We start from the raw sequence: 20,008 nt of genomic DNA, 5'->3' as shown, positions 1-20,008 counted from the left end.
AAGTTCTACTGCACAACACCGAAGCAAACTATAGAAATCTCAGTAAGTACAGAAGATATCAACTGAAAATGAAAACAATGTGTGTTCAGACAACGGGACATGAAGAAAGAGATCAATGGAGGACAGAGCTGATGGGTACAGCTTTTGAATTTGTTCCAGTGCCTAGTCATACACATTCCATTTTTCCAACAGCTATTGCTCTGCCATGCCAGGCCTCTGTGGCTCCCCTTCCCTCTCTCACATCTGCTGCTTTATCAAACGAATGCCCCACTTCTTCATGTTTTTAGGCATAGCTTCCCCTTTCTGATAAGACAGCTCTCTTTCTGAAAGGCATTGACGCACAACCCAACAATTTTAAAGTAAAACATATTTCCAGCTTTTGTTAACTTTCCAACAATATGAACACATGACTCTCAGACTCAGGCTTTTCTAGGCTCTTAACTCATCCCTGGGCAAACTATAAGCCATCTTATTCATCATGTTCTAACGCTGAGGATGAACCAACTGTTCCCGAATGATCCTGCCTTCACTTATAAATATGCCTCTAAAGGCCACAAAGAAACAGTGCTGTGCAAATAGTAAAAACAGATATTCTTCATGACATGGATCATGGCATGATCTACACAAAAGGAAGAAAATTTCTGGATTGAACTATTTGAGCAGTTATCCTCAAATTCCCAAGTTACACCAAAGCCTCAACAGCTATGTATGAAATACTACTATTCACAAATCAAACACATATTTTGGCTATAAGAGGCATGCATGAAAAATGTTGAGATAATCCTTTGTACAGGAGTCCCTAAAGTGCTATCTAACTAGAGTTCGAATGTACTCATTAAATCTCATGCTATACTGCCCTGAAGCAGAATTAGGAAGAAGCACAGAATAATGACCCAGTTGAAGAAACCAAGTAAAAGTCACTAAATGATGTTCCAGATACAAAATCCTTTAGGTTTTAATCTTTATCTCACAATCTGTATCATGATTTATACACTAAATCTGCCTCTTAAATGTGAAATAAGGCTGGCTCAGAGAATATTTGCATATTCTCTAAATTACAGAGATTTATGTGACACATCTATTTATCTATCCTATGTATCTGTTTCAAATGGCAAAACACTGGTTTCAGTTTTTCAGTGTAGGGGTAATAAAGTATATAAAAAGAAATAAAAATAAAGTAAATATCAGCCAATATATGTGACTAAGCTTATGTGTTACCAATTCCTACTGGTGAGAAAGAAACAAAAACCGTGGCTGAGTTTCTTTATTAGCAATTTTTTTTTGAGAGAGCAAAGATGAAATTTCCTTTTATTTTGTGTAAAAGAAAACAAATTTATTTTGTTTTTGTAAAGTAAAATACACAGCAGTGCTTCAGGGATTTCTATAATGTATGCACATAGATTACAGGTGAATTTATTAAATTCTGATTTTTGTTTAAAGAAACTTAATTTTCTAAATTCATGCAAAGAGGAATTCTTAGCAACAACATGGAATGTAAAATTAAAGTTTACTTTCACATATAAGGGTACTTTAAAATATCTAAATAGACCCAAAATAATATTATTCCAAGCTTGTTAATGCCATTTTCTATGAAGATTTTTCTCCCAATTGGAATAGATAGATGAAATAAGTCAACAGCACAGAAGTAATTCAAGCCCATAGATTATAGCAGTCAAGAAGAAATAGAGAGAGCAGCCTACAGCCTGGCTATATGTCCTTATCTTACAATTACCATTATCTACCATGAAGTCATATTCTTTTATTTCTTCATCAACAAATACTTATTAAACCCCTAACCACTATGGAAAATATAGACAGAAATAAATCAGGCATAGTATTAGCTTTAAGGAGCTTATTGATGAGTAGGGGAGATAATAGGCCTAAATGTACAAGCTAAAATTATAACATTGCTAGGAAAAAATTAGAACAATTTTGCAACCTTTTGAATAGGACACAAAGATCACAAATCACATAAGAAAACAATGGATAAAGTATATGCTAACAAAGTTAAAAACTCTAGTCTTCCAAAGACAGCATTGGAGAGATGGAAAAGAAAGGCAGCACTGGGAGAAAATATTTACAACACATATATCTGATAAAGGGTTAGTATCCAGGAAATAGAAAGAACTCTTAAAAGTCAATAATAGTTAAGGTAAACAACCTGTAGGTAAAAAAAATTGAAAAGGTAGTTCATAAAAGATATTAAGAATGGCCAATATGCATGAGAAAGAGTTTAACAATATTAGTCTTCACAGAAATGCAAATTAAAACCATAATGAGCTATCATTAGAATGTCCAAAAAAAAATACTTGATAACACTCATTTTTGTCAAAGATGTGGAGCAAATGGAACTCTTGTCTATTGCTGGTGGGTGTATAAAATAGCATAGGTATTTCACTGTCAACATAATTAACCACAGCTCTGAGCAGATTATGACCTAATCTGCTCTTATCGTTTATTTCTGATTCAATCTTCACATTCTGACAGGTATCATTTCTGTATCCCAACCCCTGTCCTTTGTTCCAGGTTTAATTTTATGTTCTCACTTATCTCGTGAGTCCTGAATCCTGGCAGAATCACTATTTGTCCCAATTCTCTGCTTTGGGTAAACCACAGGTTTGCTATTGCTGTAAAACAACTTCATTACTGTGTCAGCTGTTCTTCCTGGGTAAACCACCTTGCCTTCTTTCTTTGGCTAGTCCTTTATAATCACCTTGGGCTCTCCTGGTCTCAGTTATAATCAATACCATCACCATAGCACTTACCATTTCATGTCAAACTGAGATAAACACTGGGCTTTACAAAGTTTCTAATTCTCACAACAGCTCTGCAAGAGGCCATTATAATTTATCTTTATAGTTAGGAAGAGGAGGCTCAGACATTATGCTTATAAAACTAGTATGTAAAGAAGCTAGAATTCCACTTTATGTCTTTCTGACTATATTTCCTTCAATTAACAGAACCATTCACTTGGACAAATTCAGTACTTGTGGCAGGGATAACTTTATCCTAGTAGCCACTTAACTCTGTTAACAGCACTGGTGAACTTTATATATCAATGATAGGGGCTTTCCATATTTTAACATTCTCTTTGGTGTCCAACACAGTCACGTACCATACAGATGAACATAGAAATTACTGCTGGGTCAATAAACGCCGTAGATATTTTTAGGAAGAAGAAAACAAGCCAGGGGAAAACAACAACAACAACAGCCAAAGTGACATAAATTCTCTTTGTCCCAAACTCAACCAAAATTCTGCAAACATGTAACAAACTCAGATTCCCCATTTCTCCTAAAAAAGTAAAAACACCAGAGTAAAATAGATTTGGATAAGGTTAGACAGTAACTGAAAGAAATTAACATCAGCTTTGCTTTTTGTAGCTTCAATTACTATCCATATTGTCAAATTACCAAAGATTAATTTGATGTCTCACTATAGTAACCTGCATTTGCTTTTAGACAATGCCAACAGGTATTGCATTTCATGCAAAATGAGTTCTATTTGTATCGCTACACAAAGGATTAATTGGGAATTTAAAAAAACCTTACATCAAACTTGCTTATTCCAAAAACAGTCAATCCTTCAGATATTGTTTGCTTAGCCAGACCTCAGCAAGTTAGATAATAGAAGGGTGAGGCTATTTTCCCATATATTTAAAGGGGGGGGGGGTGGGGGCGGGGGAAAGGCAGGCTAGTCATCTCCCTCACCAAGGAATGCATGCTAGAAATGGGTAGAGAACCCATGTTTAGATTTCTAAGGTGAATGCATATACTGCATAGTTAGAAATATTAGACATTAAATTACACAGAGACACTAAATCACCAGGCAAACAATGCATAACCTAACAATTAAAGAAAAGTAAATTAATATCACTCAAGTTAGTGAAAATGAAGTTAAAATAGTGAATTACACACAGATATTTATATTCATTCCTTCCTGAGACAATCCTATATAATAAAAGCTCAGCGACCAAACGGCGAACAACTGGCCAACCAGTCGCTATGATGCACACTGACCACCAGGAGGCAGACTCTCAACACAGGAGCTGTCCCCTGGTGGTCAGTGCACTTCCACAACGCAGCAGCTCAGAGGGCGGGTCCACAGCTGCTTGGCTGATTGGGATGAGCGGCGCGCCCAAAGCGGGTCGATCCCCAAAGGCCACGCCCCCCCACCAGTGCACAAATCCCGTGCACCAGGCCTCTAGTCTTAAAACAATCCTATCTAATAATAGACAAACATGGTAATTAACCATACCTCCGGCACGCTTCCCATTGGCTAATCAGGGCGATATGCAAATTAACTGCCAGCCAAGATGGCGGCCGGCAGCCAGGCAGCTGAAGGGAACAGAAGGCTTGCTTGCTCCAGTGATGGAGGAAGCCAAGGTTCCCCACCTACTGCCGCCCAGCTCTGAGCTGCACTCTAAGCAACTATGTTGCAATTATAGAAGCTAAACAATCCCCAGAAACCTGCTTTCAGCCAGCCGGGATCTCAGAGCTGGAGTTGCAACAATGTTTCAATTATAGAAGCTAAACAAAGCCCAGATACCTGCTTTCAGCAGCCGAGGTCTCAGAGCTGGAGCCGAGCCTCAGAGCTAAAGCTGGCTCTCAGCTCCAGTGACAGCCATAGAAGGTAAATAAATCCCAGAATAAAAAAAGAAAAAAAAAGAAAGGAGAGGTTGGGAGCTTCAGTCACCTGCCAGCCTGAAAACGGCCCTCAGCCCCTCACCCAGACTGGCCAGGCACCCCAGTGGGGACCCCCACCCTGAAGAGGGTGTGACCAGCTGCAAACAGCCATCATCCCCTCATCCAGGCTGGCCAGGCACCCAAGCGGGATCCCCACCCTGATCCAGGATACCCTTCAGAGCAAACCAGCCAGCCCCCACCCATGTACCAGGCCTCTATCCTATATAGTAACAGGGTAATATGCAAACTGACCCTAACAGCAGAAGGACTGGGAATGACTGGTCACTATGACACACACTAACCACCAGGGGGCAGACACTCAATGCAGGAGCTGCCCTTTGGTGGTCAGGGCGCTCTCAAATGGGAGGAGTTCTGCTGAGCCACAAGCCACGCTGATGGCTGCCAGTACAGCGGTGTTGGTGGGAGCCTCTCCTGCCTCCTCAGCAGCGCTAAGGATGTCTGACTGCAGTTTAGGCCTGCTCCCTGCTGGCAAGTGGACATCCCCCGAGGGCTGCCAGGCTGCCAGAGGGATGTCTGATTGCCAGTTTAGGCCCAATCCCCCGGGGAGTAGGCCTAAGCCAGCAGGTGGTCATCCTCTGCCGGGTCCCAGACTGCTAGAGGGCACAGGCTGGGCTGAGGGACCCCCTCCCCCCAAGTGCACAAATTTTTGTGCACCAGGCCTCTAGTCTACACTAATAAAAGAGAAATATGCAAATTGACTGTCCCTCTGCTATGCCCACCAGCCAATCAGAGCGATATGCAAATTAACCCAACAAAGATGGCAGTTAATTTGCATACACAGGCATGGAGCGAAGACTGAAGACAGCATAGAAGGAAGCCAAGCACCGTAGAAGGGAGCGAAGTGGCAGAGAAGGGAATGGAGCCGAGGCAGCAGAGATGGGAGCAGAGCTGAGGCAGCGCACATGGGAGGGAGCGAGGTAGCAGAGACAGGAGGGAGCGAAGTGGCAGAGAAGGTTGGGAGCAAAGCGGCGGACACGGGAGGAAGCAAGGCAGTGGAGATGGGAGGGAGCGAGGCAGTGGAGATGGGAGGGAGCGAGGCAGCGGGACCGAGGTGGGCTTCGCTCCCTTCTCTGTTTTGCTCTGGTCTCAGGAAGCCCTATTCTTGCAGGAATAGGCCCGAGGAAGCCCTATTCTTGCAGGAATCTTCCTGCAATGGGCCTCTAGTCTATACTATAATAGAGGAATATGCAAATTGTCCGAGACACTGTCACAATAACAGTAATGACCAGCAGGCTGCTTGGGGCGACAAGGCCAGCAGGGGGGTTAGTGAGGGACGACCAAACAACTGAACAGCAGGCTGCGTGGGGTGACCAGGTCGGCAGGGGGGTTAGTGAGGGACGACTAGATGACTGAACAGCAGGCTGCACTGGGTAACCAGGCTGGCGGGGGGAGGCAGTTGGGGGAGACCAGGTCGGCAGGAGGGGTAGTAAGGGATGACCAGGCCGGCGGGGGGCAGGGGGTGAGAATTAGGAGCAAACAGGCCGGCAGGGGAGGGGGGAAGTTGGGGGTGACCAGGCCTGCAAGGGGGCAGTTAGGGGCAATCAGGCCGGCAGGCAGAGGCAGTTAGGGGTGATCAGGCTGGCAGGAGGGGGGCAGTTAGGGGCGATCAGCCAGTGGTCCCGGATTATGAGAGGGATCCCAGATTGGAGAGGGTGCAGGCTGGGCTGAGGGGACCCCCTTCCTCCTACACAAATTTCATGCAGTGGGCCTCTAATAATAATAATAATAATAATAATAATAATAATAATAATAACGATGAAGAAGAAGAAGGAGGAGGAGGAGGAGAAGGAAGAAGGAAGAAGGAAGAAGGAAGAAGGAAGAAGGAAGAAGAAGAAGAAGAAAATTAAAAGAAAAAAAACAGGAAAGGGGCCTTCAGTGGATACGAGTTCTCAAGATATCTGTGGAGATGGCTGAGAAAACAGATGGCTGAGTAATGACCAATGTGTCAAAGCCTGGAAGCCACTATTTGAAATATGGAGTATGCTGTAGCAGAAAGGAGGTGAGCTGAACACAGAATCTTGGTAAGGCTGGGGATGGGGGAAATGGAGGTTCATGGAGAGTTTGCATACCTAACTGACAATGCTCCCCTTGCTCCTGCCAGAATGGCTGGAAGTCAGATGTCCCCACCAACCAGGGAACAGGAGGTGTTTCTCTAAAGCAGTGGTCTGCAGCAGCATGCCTGGTAGGTTTGCTATGACACACTGCTGGGTCCCACTTCCACTGTTTCTGATTTCAGTGGTGTTTGCTGGGGCTGGGGAGGGAGAGGGATGGGAAGTGACTGCTAATGGGTAGGAATTTCTTTTTGAGTTAGATAGTGGTGATGGTTGCACAACTTTTTGACTATAGTAAATATTACTGAATTGAACATTTTTAAATTTTATGGTATGTGAGTTAGAGCTCAGTAAAGTTATTCTTAAAAAATCATTTACTCATTTGCACACAGGGCTCTCACAGAAGCCCACCACAAAGATTTGAACCATCAAATCATGTCTCCCCTTTGTCTTCTCTATGCTAAACATACTCAGTTTCTTTACCCATTTCTTTTAGCCATGACATCCAGATCCCTCTTATCCTGGCTGTTGTCAGACAGAATATAAACTCACAACTGTTTCATATGCTAGTAAAGTCTAATAAAATATTCTAAGTATTTAGAAATGGACAAAGGAACAGGACAGAGAAACTAGAGAGTTTTCTGGCTTGTGATAATTTGGCTAAATATAATTCATTCAAGGATAATGTATCAAACATAACATGAAAATACCAAAAGACATCCCATAGCCAAATAAACATAAATAATGTACTGGGTTAACTAAAAGATTATACACTATGAAATGCTCTATAACAAGCATGTCAAACTCAAAGGCTAACACGGGCCAAATAACGGAGGCATGTGGCCCACGGCCTGCGAGTTTGACATGTTTGCTCTATAACAATGGGGAGAAAAAGTACTAACTGGGTTTCTATTGTTCCAAGAGTAGAAAAGCAATAGAATCCAAACCAAATATAACAGCCAGTGGTCATTAAATATGAATGACATTTTAAAGTGCACTCTCATGTAACCATTCTACTGATAAAGTTACCTCTAAATTCAATTCAACCTAGACAAGGTGAAATTCCCTTCCATATGTTCTGCTTGCCCTCAGGACAATCTTTTTTTTTTTTTATAATAGCTAATACATTTCTAATTTCTTATTTACTGTCTACTTTGCTCATTAGAGTCATGAAGGTTGGGATCTTATCTGTCTTGTTCATCTCTGTATCCCAGCACCTAACCTAGTGTTTGGTGCACAGTTGGCTCTCAACAAATACTTAATTGAATTGAGATTGATTTCTGAGTTCTGAATCAGTCATGTGGTAGTAACTGAAACTAAGAAGATAAAGAGGAACAAAATACAGTTTGAGAAATTTACAGGCTAATGGAAGATAAGCAAAACAAACAAACAAACAAAAAACCACCCCAAACCCCCAGAGAATGTCAATATTTTTTAAAAATAGAATTGATAGAAACCCATTTCTAGGTGTTTAAGTATTTATTCTGTATTAATAACAGATTTACAAAACTAAATAAAATTCCTTAAATTCAGCCGAGACCGGTTTGGCTCAGTGGATGGAGCGTCGGCCTGCGGACCGAAGGGTCCCGGGTTCGATTCCGGTCAAGGGCATGTGCCTGGGTTGCGGGCACATCCCCAATGGGAGATGTGCAGGAGGCAGCTGATCGATGTTTCTCTCTCATCGATGTTTCTAACTCTATCTCTCTCCATTCCTCTCTGTAAAAAATCAATAAAATATATTTAAAAAAAAATAAAAAAATAAAATTCCTTAAATTCAAAAGCTGAGAATCTACGCTATAGAAAGAAAAAAAATCAATTATTCCAAAATAGATACAAAATAGATAAAGCATCCTGGACATATATGGCAAAAGGGCATTTAACAAGAAAGACGTGCTGCTGGTGTGGATTCTGGGTGAGATCATTTTTAAGCTGAGTTGAGATTGATGGGCAGGGGTTAGCCAGACAAAGGTATGGGAAAGACATTCTAGGTAAAAAAACAACACATGCAAAAGACCACAAAAATGTGAAACAGGATGATGTGATTAGAATATTTTAAGCAGTTTTGGATAGCTGAAACAAAGGGAAGAGGAAGCAAATGACTGAAGAAATGCAAAGGGTATGTAAAAAGAATTTGGAATGATATCCACATAGCTGCTTTGATAAAAGGATGATAGTGCATTTCCTACATAGGGAATTGAGAAGGAATATAAACAGATTTAGAGACCAAGATGATGAATTTAGTTTTGAACATGTTGAGGTGGTTATACAATAGACAATTGGAAAAGACAGGTGGAAGCTGAGCAGAGATTCCATGTTAGCCACATAAACTTCACAACGGTATTTTTATTTTTATTTATTTTTTATTTCAGAGAGGAAGTAAGAGGGAAAGAGAGAGAAACATCAATGAGAGAATCATGGATCAGCTGTCCCCTGCATGCCCCCCACTGGGGATCGAGCCTGCAACCCAGGCAAGCGCCCCTGACCAGAATTGAACCCGGGAACCCTCAGTCCACAGGTCGAGCTCTATCCACTGAGCCAAACCGGCGAGGACACAACAGTATTCTTTACCATCACCTTCTATTCATCTAGGTTTTTTACTCTAGTATTTCCATGCCAAAAATCTCATTCCTCATTAAGACCTCCAATTCTTTAACTTCACCACTTTTTCCATCATCACCCTTTACTACTACTTCCTCACTTTGCTCCTGGCCAAAGCATAGATTCCTTGATCTATCCTTATAACCTTCTGTACCTATCTGCTTCCAACAGATTCACTTGGCAATACCCAACCCTTGTTTGATCTAAATATTCACCTTCTCTGTATTGTCTACCAAGTAAGCTAAATATTCCTACTAAAAAACCTCCACACTTGCTGCTCAATTTGCCTGAGATGTTAGTCTCCTGCCTATATCATATAAATAATGAAATTGGTAAGGTGATAATGAATAAAGTTCCTGAGTCATACCAGCAGTCTGTTAATTCATATTTCTATCTAAATAGGGTTAAATTTTAATATAAATAATACACTAAAAGAAACCTCTGTTTTCAAGGTGCCATCTTCAAGAAAACAGTATAAAGAACCATTATTATGCACACACATTCAGGAAACAAGAAGATAATTACAGATCTCAAAATTTCACGGTGATATCATTTCTAAGAAATAAAGCAAAAGGAGTGATTAACCTTTACTAAACTCCTGTTGCGAGCTCAACTTTAGAGTAGAAAAGGCAAAGCAAAATTTTAGAAGAATGATAATTTGTGCTGTACAAATCAATTTAATGATATTACTGAATATTCTTAGTAGATATAGCTATTTAGAATATTTATAATCTATGACAGACATATATGAAGAGAACTACAAACTGGCTAACTGTTAAAAACAAGAGGAACTCTTTTCCCTTTAGGACAGGAAGTAGGTAAGTACTATAAGAGAACAGAAAAAGAGAAAAATAATTTCTATTGAGAGGGAAAAAAAGGAAGGAGTCAAGAAGCAGGTAATACTTCAGCTGAGCCTTGAGGAATGAGTTATGGAAAAAGGCGTCTAATGTTATAGGGAGGAACATTGGAAACACACCAGTATATGAAAATGCATGGATAAAACAGCCACAGTCAGAAAGATTTTGAAAATCAATGAGTATAAATGAACAAAGCTCAGATAAACATCTAAATATCAAGTGGGTGAAGGATGCAAAAGTCATATGGGACAGGAAGACAGTTTCACACCCAGCTACAAGGGTACCTCAGTTTGACTCAGGTTCACATGCTGACATTCTGACCACAAGCACGGACTAGGATGGGCATCCTGAGTATGAGTATTGTTTGGCTTCTGAGTTCAGCATCTGGGTTATCAGATGAGATAACCCAAGGGGATGAGTTCAGAATTGCTCACATCAAGCACAAAGCAACCAGTTACTCAACCTGGAATGAAATCAACTCAAAGTCCAAACTGATTCCACACTCCTTGCCCCAAATGGAAATACATGTAGCTAATTTTTTCTCATTATAAAAGTAATAAACACTAGTTTTTCATATCTGAAAGAAAGACAAGTTTAAGAAAGAAAATAAAAATTAGTAGAGTTAGCCATTGCTTACAAGTTGAATAATGGTGATTTTTCTAGACTTTTTCCTACCTATACATACACACATATTGTAAAAAACTGAAATTACATCTACTTTCTTTTTCATAACCACTTTTTTTGTGCTTCTTTTAACAACATGATGTAAAGTTTTATCATCAGTTTTAATGGCTGTACAGTAGATTGTTGTTTGGTTGAATCATCATTAACCCTCAGTTTACTGCCAGGGTCCATATGTACAGTTTTAATTTTGAGTTTCTTTATTGAGCAAGTCATGATTTAGAAACTGTTACAAACTAGAAGAGAGGGGGGAAACGTGACAACTAAATGTAATGTGGGACACAGAATTGGATCCTGGAAATGAAAAAAGGCATTGATGGGAAATTGGTGAATTACAGTTTAGTTAACAGTAATGTACTAACATTGGATTCTCAGTTTTGTCAAATGCACTCTGGTAATATAAGAGGTTACCAATGGGGGAAACTGGGCGAGAGGCATAAAAAAAGTCTGCACTATCTTTGCAACTTTCCTATATTTAAAAATTGTTCAAAAATAGAAATTCTTGCCGAAACCGGTTTGGCTCAGTGGATAGAGCGTTGGCCTGCGGACTGAAGGGTTCCGGGTTCGATTCCGGTCAAGGGCATGTACCTGGGTTGCAGGCACATCCCCAGGAGGAGATGTGCAGGAGGCAGCTGATCGATGTTTCTCTCTCATCGATGTTTCTAACTCTCTATCCCTCTACCTTCCTCTCTGTAAAAAATCAATAAAATATATATTTTAAAAAAAATAGAAATTCTTATTTAAAAACAACAAAATTAACCTTTAAAATGGAGCCATAAACCCACTAAACCGACACAGATATCCTTTTGGAAAATGTTAACCTTCTAAATTTAACTACCATTTATTCCATTTTAAAAGTCTGTTAAATAAAATTTAAAAACAAAGCTGAGGGAAAGAAAACTAACAATTTCTTATTGGAGACTAAATCATGCATTAATCTGAGACATGATGTACTGTATATTAATAGTCCTAGAACTATGCATATTAAACTAGGAACATTTGACTGACATTATTAGAAATAGTCCATAATACATTAAAAAATACAAAACCTCATTCTGCCAATTTAATCTTCTGTCAAGTTTCACTGTACACTGTGTTCTGTGGTTCACTACACTTTACTGGGAAAGAGGGAACATATTTAATCCACTAGTGATATTATAATAGAGAAACCAATGTTTTGTAAATGTACACCTTTCATGTATATGACACTTCTGAGGGGAAGATACTTTGCTCTAACTCTATAGATAAAACAAATGAATACCGAGAGGCTGTTAAGAAAGGTTATCCAAAACTTGGGTATAAGGCCAAAAGGTGCACAACGTGTCCTTTCAATGGGACACAGACCCACTCAGAGGTTATTTAATTACTTAGGGGAAAGTACTTTGCTCAATTATTTTATTTACTACTAGAGGCTACTAGAGGCCTGGCGCATGAAAATTCATGCACTGGAGGGGGGGGGGGTCCCTCAGCCCGGCCTGCCCCCTCTCACAGTCCGGGAGCCCTCAGGGGCGGGAGGTGACCCGGCAATCAGGGAAAGGCGACACCCACATCACACCTCTGCTGCTGCCACTGATGGCAGCGTAAGCCTCAGCCAGCCCTGGTTACCTGTGCCTTGGGTCGGCCCTGGGTGGCTCAGGGGCTGAGGGGACTGGGGGACTCCAGAGGTAGGCGTGCGGCAAGGCCAGGCCTGCTTATGGGCGGGCCTGGCCTTGCCATGTGCCTGCCACCCTGGTAGGGCTGAGGGGACTGGGAGCCCCCATCTTGTGGCTGTGGGGGCTGCCATCTTTGAGGGTGTGGCAGTCAATTAGCATATTCCCTCTTTATTAGATAGGACTACAGGCCTGGTGCACAAATTTGTGCATGGGTGGGGTCCCTTGGCCTGGCCATCGATTGGGGCCTATCGGGGGGCAGGTGGGGCTGGCTGGCAGGGGAGAGGAACAGCAGGGGGTGGGGAGGAGTGGGGCTGTGGGAGGTTGGCTGTGGGAGCACACTGACCACCAGGGGGCAGCTCCTGCATTGAACGTCTGCCTCCTGGTGGTCAGTGTGCATCACAGTGACTGGCTGACCAGTCAGTCTGCCATAACTGCCGCTTAGGCTTTTATATATATAGACTGAATTAAATATCCATATTAACTAAAGTTTTAAGTTAACATATAGATTTTGTCCAGTAAAGTTGTAAATCATTTCTGTCAGGTATAAGACAAACTTCCAAAGGTCAGGGTTTATTGGTCTGTGGGATATTAGCCAGTTTGTAACTAACCAGGCAATCTTATTTTAAAAATTCCTTTATTAAATTACCTATGAATACATAACTCTTCAAGTGCTCTTTGAACTAGCTTTATTATTTTACTGTTTTCCTCAGTAATTAATGAACTGAATAAAACATTTGATACATATTAACTTTGTATTTATATTAGAGGCCCGATGCATGAAATTCATGCAAGAGTAGGCAGGCCTTCCTTCCCCTGGCTGCCAGCACCAACTTCACTCTGGCACCCAGGACCTGGGCTTCCCTCCGGCCGCTGGCTGGCACCCGGGACCCGGGCTTCCCTCGCAGCCCAGCTTCGTCTGGAAGGATGTCCAGAAGGACGTCCAGTCTAATTAGCATATTATGCTTTTATTATTTTAGATGAGTCCTATTTTATTTTTTAAAAGTATAATTTGGCAGGCATAAGAAAATGGTCAATTACTGGAGGCAAGAATAAATAATCAAGTAAAGACAGTATTTTCAATAAGTGATGCTGGGAAAACTGGACAGATACATGAAAAAAATGAAATTGGACCACTTTCTTTGACATAGAAAAATAAACTCAAAATAAAGACTTTAATGTGAGATCTGAAACCACAAAACTCCTGAAAGAAAACACAGGCAGTAAACCCTCTGACATCACTCTTAGCAATAACTTTTTGGATATGTCTTCTTGAGCAGAGAAAACAAAAGAAAAATAAACAAATGGGACTACATCAAACTAAAAAGATTCTGCACAGTGAAAGAAACCATCGACAAAACAAAAAACATCCTACTAAATGGGAGAAGATATTCACCAATGATACATCTGATGAGCAGTTAATATCCAAAATATATAAAGAACTCATACAGCTAACACACACAAAAGAATCCATGCCCAAAGCAACAATAAAAATGAGATGATCTGATTAAAAAATAGGCAGAGGAACTGAATAGATATTTCTCCAAAGAGAAGATACAGATGACCAATAGATATGAAAAGATGCTCAACATCACTAGTCATCAAGAAATGCAAACTAAAACCACAATGAGATATAACCTCACATCTGTCAGAATGGCTATCATCAATAAATCAACAAGCAACAATTGTTAGAAAGGGAACCCTTAGACACTGTTGGTGGGGCTGTAAATTAGTGCAGCTACTATGGAAAACAGTATGGACATTCCCTGAAAAATTAAAAACAGACCTGTCATTAGACCCAACAATTACACAGATGGGTATTTATCCAAAGAAAACAAAACACTAATTTGAAAAGATATTTGCACCCCTACGTTCACTGCAGCATTACTAGTAATAGCCAAGATATAGAAGCAACATAGCTGTCCATCCAGAGATGAAGGATAAACAAGAGGTGGTATATACTATTAATATACACAATGAAATATTATTCAGCAATAAAAAAGAATGAAATATTGCCTTTTAGGACAACATGGACAAACCTAGAGGATACTATGCTTGTAAGTGAAATAAGTCAAAATGAGAAAGACAAATACTGTATGATTTCACTTACACGTGGAATCTAAATAAAACACAAAACAAATAAACAAAACAGAATCAGACTTATAGATGTTCTTTATATTTTGGCTGATGGTTGCTAAAGAGGGTGGTGGTAATGACAATAAAATTTAAAAAATTAAAATTTAAAAAAATTACACTTTGACAGGTGTTAAGTTACTTTCCATGACATTCCTGACAAGGCCCTTCCCACATACAGCTCTGCAGATCCTACAATCTTATGGGGCCATATGATGATAGTTTTTCTGTACAGTATTCTAATAATATTGTCTATTATTTGATTATTTGAATTGTTTCTGCCTCAAAGATAAATCAGAAAAGAATCTAAGTAAAGTACATGTTATTTTCAAGATCATCTTTATTCCACCACTTTCCATCCTGACAATAAAGTATGTAACAAGATAAACATGAACACTATTCTATTATATATCCCCCGAGTTTCCCCACTTGTACATTTTAAGAACAATGGGAAACACATAAATAGTCCCTTGCTTTCACTGGAGCCATTTCTTCAGTCTGCGGTCCAAGGCTCTATCCACTGAACCAAACCAACTAGGGCTTCAAGAGATTTTTTTTTTTTAAATATGTTTTTATTGATTTCAGAGAGGAGAGAGGGATAGAAACATCAATAAGAGAGAATCATTGACCAGCTGCCTCCTACACGCTCCCTACTGGCGATTGTGCCTGAAACCTGGCATGTGCCCTGACCTGGAATCGAACCGTGACCTCTTGATTCAATGGGTGATGTTCAACCACTGAACCACACTGGCCAGGCTCTTCAAGATGTTTTTGGGCCTCAAGCTCTATATGAGAAAACAAAGATATATAAAAGAAACCCAGTGCTTGTTGAATCGGCATTAAGAAATTACTCACAGAATCACAGAATATAAGACTTAGATAGAACTTTAAAAATCTTTCTGTCCAATTCCGTTTTAAGGAAAAGGAAAGTTGGGTCAAAAGGAGTATAGTGATTTACCAGAGATTTGAGAATCGCTAAAATTAATATGACCTGCCCTTCTAAGACTCTAATTTGTCATATGTCTCTCATAATGGTTTTGTGGGTTAATTTCCTTATGTAAACCAATTATTAAAAATATTTTTCTCCTATTTGTTTCAAGTACCTTTGTTTTTTTAATGAAATGGCCTATTTCCTGGTTTGGGTGGGAATTATAACTTTATTTTCATAATATGATTAATTATATTTAAATTTTCACTATTTTTAAAAAAGATTGGTGAAATTTTAAAAAATCACAACTTCATATTTCTAGTGCTACATTTTTCACTAAAAACAAAAGTCTAGACTAACGTGATTTTTTTTTTTGAAGAAACTTACTAAAAAAAAAAAAATGACATTTGTCATGTCATTCCAAATGTACTTTTGGTGAATCCAAGTGGAGTGATTTCAATTTTTAGATTTTAACATTGGGAAAGAAAGCATTATTTCACTCCCACCCAACCCATAATCAGTAGTCCATTAAAAGAAAAGCGAAAAGAAAATTCTGTACCCTGACATCACTTCTAGGTGAAGTTGTCCCGAGACAGTTAAGAAAGCAGGAACATCAAAGAAATTCTCTTCAGGTACCTTTGCTTTGCTTGAAGGCTGCAAATGAAAAACATAAGCCACAAAAAGCTATTACATGCTTTGCTCTGATTTTCACACTTACGTATGTGCCACAACTAAAAATCATAACACAATTAAACAATGTAAGGCCAGGTTATGCTCATAAAAATAAAAACCATTCTCAGTACATACCTAACAGAGAAAATGGCTGCTTGGGAAATGCTTAAGTCAATGAAGTTTACTCCATATTTTCAAAACATACAACAACCAAAGGACAAAATACTTTTGTCACAAAAGAAACTTCTCCCGAAGTGTTTCTGATTGAGGGGCAAACCAAGGCAAGAGATTCTGAATTAAAATTTTTAAATATGAATAATTATAGAATCTCTTAAAATTTTGACCCATGATTAAGATTTAATTTTTTAAGGGGATGGTCTCTAGAACTGTTATTAAGTTATTAATAATAATGCTCTTAATACAGATTTTAATAAACACATTATAAACTTTTAAACACATTATTCCATTTAATTTTCTCCACTACTTGGAGGTAAGAAGAGCAGAACCCTATCTTTAAAAGACATGATAGATAATTAGATTTAAAAATATTTAGGGTCATTATTCCATTTGAAATGGGTAGCTAACAAGCTAGCCAACATTTATAACAGTCAAGGTAAAAAAATTATTTAGAGTCCAAACACAACTTAAATAGTATAATCAACAAAGCTTCTGGATCAAGTTATGACTATTATACCTAATTTTTTTGAAAGAAAAAATTCTAACACAATTCTAACTAATTTATCAACCTTTGTATTTCAAGTTGTGCATTTATTTGAAAATGTTTTATTGCAATGGTGCAGTTACTATAAAAGTAACAAAGTCAATTTTAAATATACAATAGAGGATGGAAGACTCCTTTGAAGAGAATTATAGAAACACATGGAATGAAGGTATCTTATTCAATCCCACTGGTTGTTCTAAAAATTCTACATATCATGTTACATATCATGTATAGGTATGAATGTGTATTAATGAGAAATCTAGTATAAAAATTACCAATTGAAATAATTCTCTTATTCTGTAGTTGCCTATTATTTTTCAATCCTACTTTGATATTGGTTTTAAATGTCCTATCATTGCTTTTTAAATAATGATTACATAATGATATTAAACGTACCAAATTTTATATATTTTTTCTAATATTTATCAATTTATTTTTTTATTAAATTTATTGAGGTGACATTCATTAATAAAATTATATAGGTTTCTAGTATCCTATTTGTTGTTGTTATTAATCCTCATTTAAGAATATTTTCCCACTGATTTAAAAAAAAATTTTTTTAGAGAGAGCGGGAGGGGGAGAGACACAGAGAGAGAAACATCGATGTGAAAGAGACACATCAATTGGTTGCCTCCCACACGCACCCCCACCTGAGCCTGTAACCGAGGTACGTGCCCTTGACCAGAATCAAACCTTGGATTCTTCAGTCTGCAGGCTGATGCTCTATCCACTGAACCAAACCAGCTAGGGCTATTGTTGCTTTTTATTTTATTTTTTAAATATATTTTATTGATTTTTTATAGAGAGGAAGGGAGAGGGATAGAGAGTTAGAAACATCGATCAGCTGCCTCCTGCACCCTCCCCACTGGGGAGGCCTAGGGACCGTACGTGCGCATGATTTCGTGCGCTGGGCCTCTAGTAACTGATAACCTACTAATTCTACTCCAAGATATATACCTAAAAGAATTAAACCCAGGTACTCAAATAAATACTGTACATTAAGGCTTACAACAGCACTACTCACAGTTGCCAATAGCCAAAGGTAGAAAAAACTCATATGTCCATCAACAAATAAATAGATAAACAAAATGTAATATATCTAAATGATGGAATAATATTCAGACATCAGATAAAAAATCTTATGCTAAAACATGGATAAATCTTGAAAACATTATACTAAGTAAAAGAGAGCCACAAAAGGCCACATGTTGTATGATCCTATTTACATGAAATATCTAGGACAGATACATCCATAGAGACTGATTAGTGAGAACCATGATCTGAGGGGAGAAATGGGAAGTGATTACATAACGGGCACGGGGTTTTCTTTTGAGATAATGAAAATGTTTTGGAACTTGATAGAGGTGGTAGTCACATAACATTGTAAATGCACTAAATGCCATGGAAATTTACCCTGTAAAATAGATAATTTTATGTTACAGGTATTTTACCTCATATTTTAAAGAAGTGTACATAAACAAGTAATTATAGAATCCGACAGGGTAAAAACTACTAACGTAGGATTGTAAATTTAAGATTTGAAATCTTAGATACTTCTGTTAGTAATGAAGAAAGAATAAAATATATGAATTAAGCATCCAACTTTGTGACTTTGCCAATGGTGATAAATTGAAAAGTTGACAAATTTAAGGACATTAAAATTTAATAACGGCAGATAGAGGCAAAGTTAGCAGAAGAATGACAGATTTACAAATAAAATATTTCAACACCTAAAACTGACAAGTGCTCAATGGACAGAATATATAAGTACTTTCTGCCAAGGAAATAAGAATGAGAAAATAAGTTGCTCCTCAACTGGTCAAGGAATATAATTTTCAGAAAAAGCAGATTTACAGAAAGGGATATTCAAATGGCTAAGATGTCTAAGGAAACACTCAAATTCACTAGGAATAGAGACATGCAAATTAAAACAAGCATTTTGCCCTGGCTGGTGTTGCTCAGTGCTTAGAATGTTGACCCATGCATGAGGGTCTTGGGTTCAATTCCCCATCAAGGGCACATACCTGGGTTGCGGTTTGCTTCTGGTCAGAAAGTGTGTGGGAGGCAACCACCAGATACAAGAGTGTAGTTACTAGAGAGGTCTGCATTAGCTTAATGGCATTAATGGCTCCAATTTTCCACACCTCTCCACATCTGCGCCCCTTGGCATATCACACACTAACTCTGAGCTTGGCCATGTGACTTCTCTGGCCAAGGGTATGGTAACAAAATGGACAAAAATTGTGGCTTGCAAAGTGCTTGTGCATTTTCACATTCTTTCCTGAACTATTCCACCACAGAGATCATGCCCTGATTAGCATAATATAGGAATCTGAGGAATATTCGGAGAAGGGTCATCTCATGAGGCCATCATAGACCAGCCAGTTCCCAACCAACCCATCAAATGACCAAGCCCAATCCAGTCAGGAACACCGAAATGAGCTGTAGACTCATGAGAAAGAAGGGCCCTGCAAAGACCAATAAAAACAGTGTGCTATGAATGAAAATATGTTTATCTCAACTCTATATTCCTGAGGTTAAAAAAATTTACATTCTAAAAAGATGTGGTACATTTACACCATGGAATACTAAGTAGCAGTAAAAAAGAAGAATCTCTTACACTTTGAGACAGCATGGAGAGACCTGGAGTATTAAGCTAAGCAAAATAAGCCAGTCAGAGAAAGATAAGTATCACATGATCTCATTCATATATGTAATCTAATGAACAAAATAAACTGGTGAACAAAACAGATCCAGAAACACAGAAGCATGGAACAGACTGACAAATTTCAGAGAGAAGGCGGGGATGGGTAGGGTAGGTGGGGAGAGATTAATCAAAGAACTTGTATGCATATATGCATAACCCATAGACACAGACAATAATGTGTCAAAAGCCTGGGGGAGGATGGGGACGGTGGAGGGAGTCAATGGGGGAAAAAAGAGGGACATCTATAATACTTTCAACAGTAAATATATATACATACACACACACACACACACACTTTCAGATAC

General features: G+C 38.9%; 1 protein-coding gene across 2 annotated transcripts in view; it reads right to left on the bottom strand.

The window, feature by feature from the left end:
- Positions 1–20,008, bottom strand: part of NARS2 (asparaginyl-tRNA synthetase 2, mitochondrial) — a 122,340-nt gene that overhangs the window by 53,398 nt on the left and 48,934 nt on the right. The window contains exon 6 of one of the 2 annotated variants that reach the window (XM_059708329.1): positions 16,163–16,257. The exons of the other annotated variant lie outside the window; for it this stretch is intronic. Coding sequence (XP_059564312.1) covers positions 16,163–16,257 — 95 coding nt within the window. The remainder of the gene's footprint in view (positions 1–16,162; positions 16,258–20,008) is intronic. 2 annotated transcript variants of the gene reach the window in all.

The sequence above is a fragment of the Myotis daubentonii genome, chromosome 9 (assembly GCF_963259705.1).
Source record: "Myotis daubentonii chromosome 9, mMyoDau2.1, whole genome shotgun sequence".
Taxonomy (NCBI): Eukaryota; Metazoa; Chordata; class Mammalia; order Chiroptera; family Vespertilionidae; genus Myotis; species Myotis daubentonii.
Note: the sequence above shows the minus strand (reverse complement) of the source record. Positions and strands in the feature narration are given on the sequence as shown.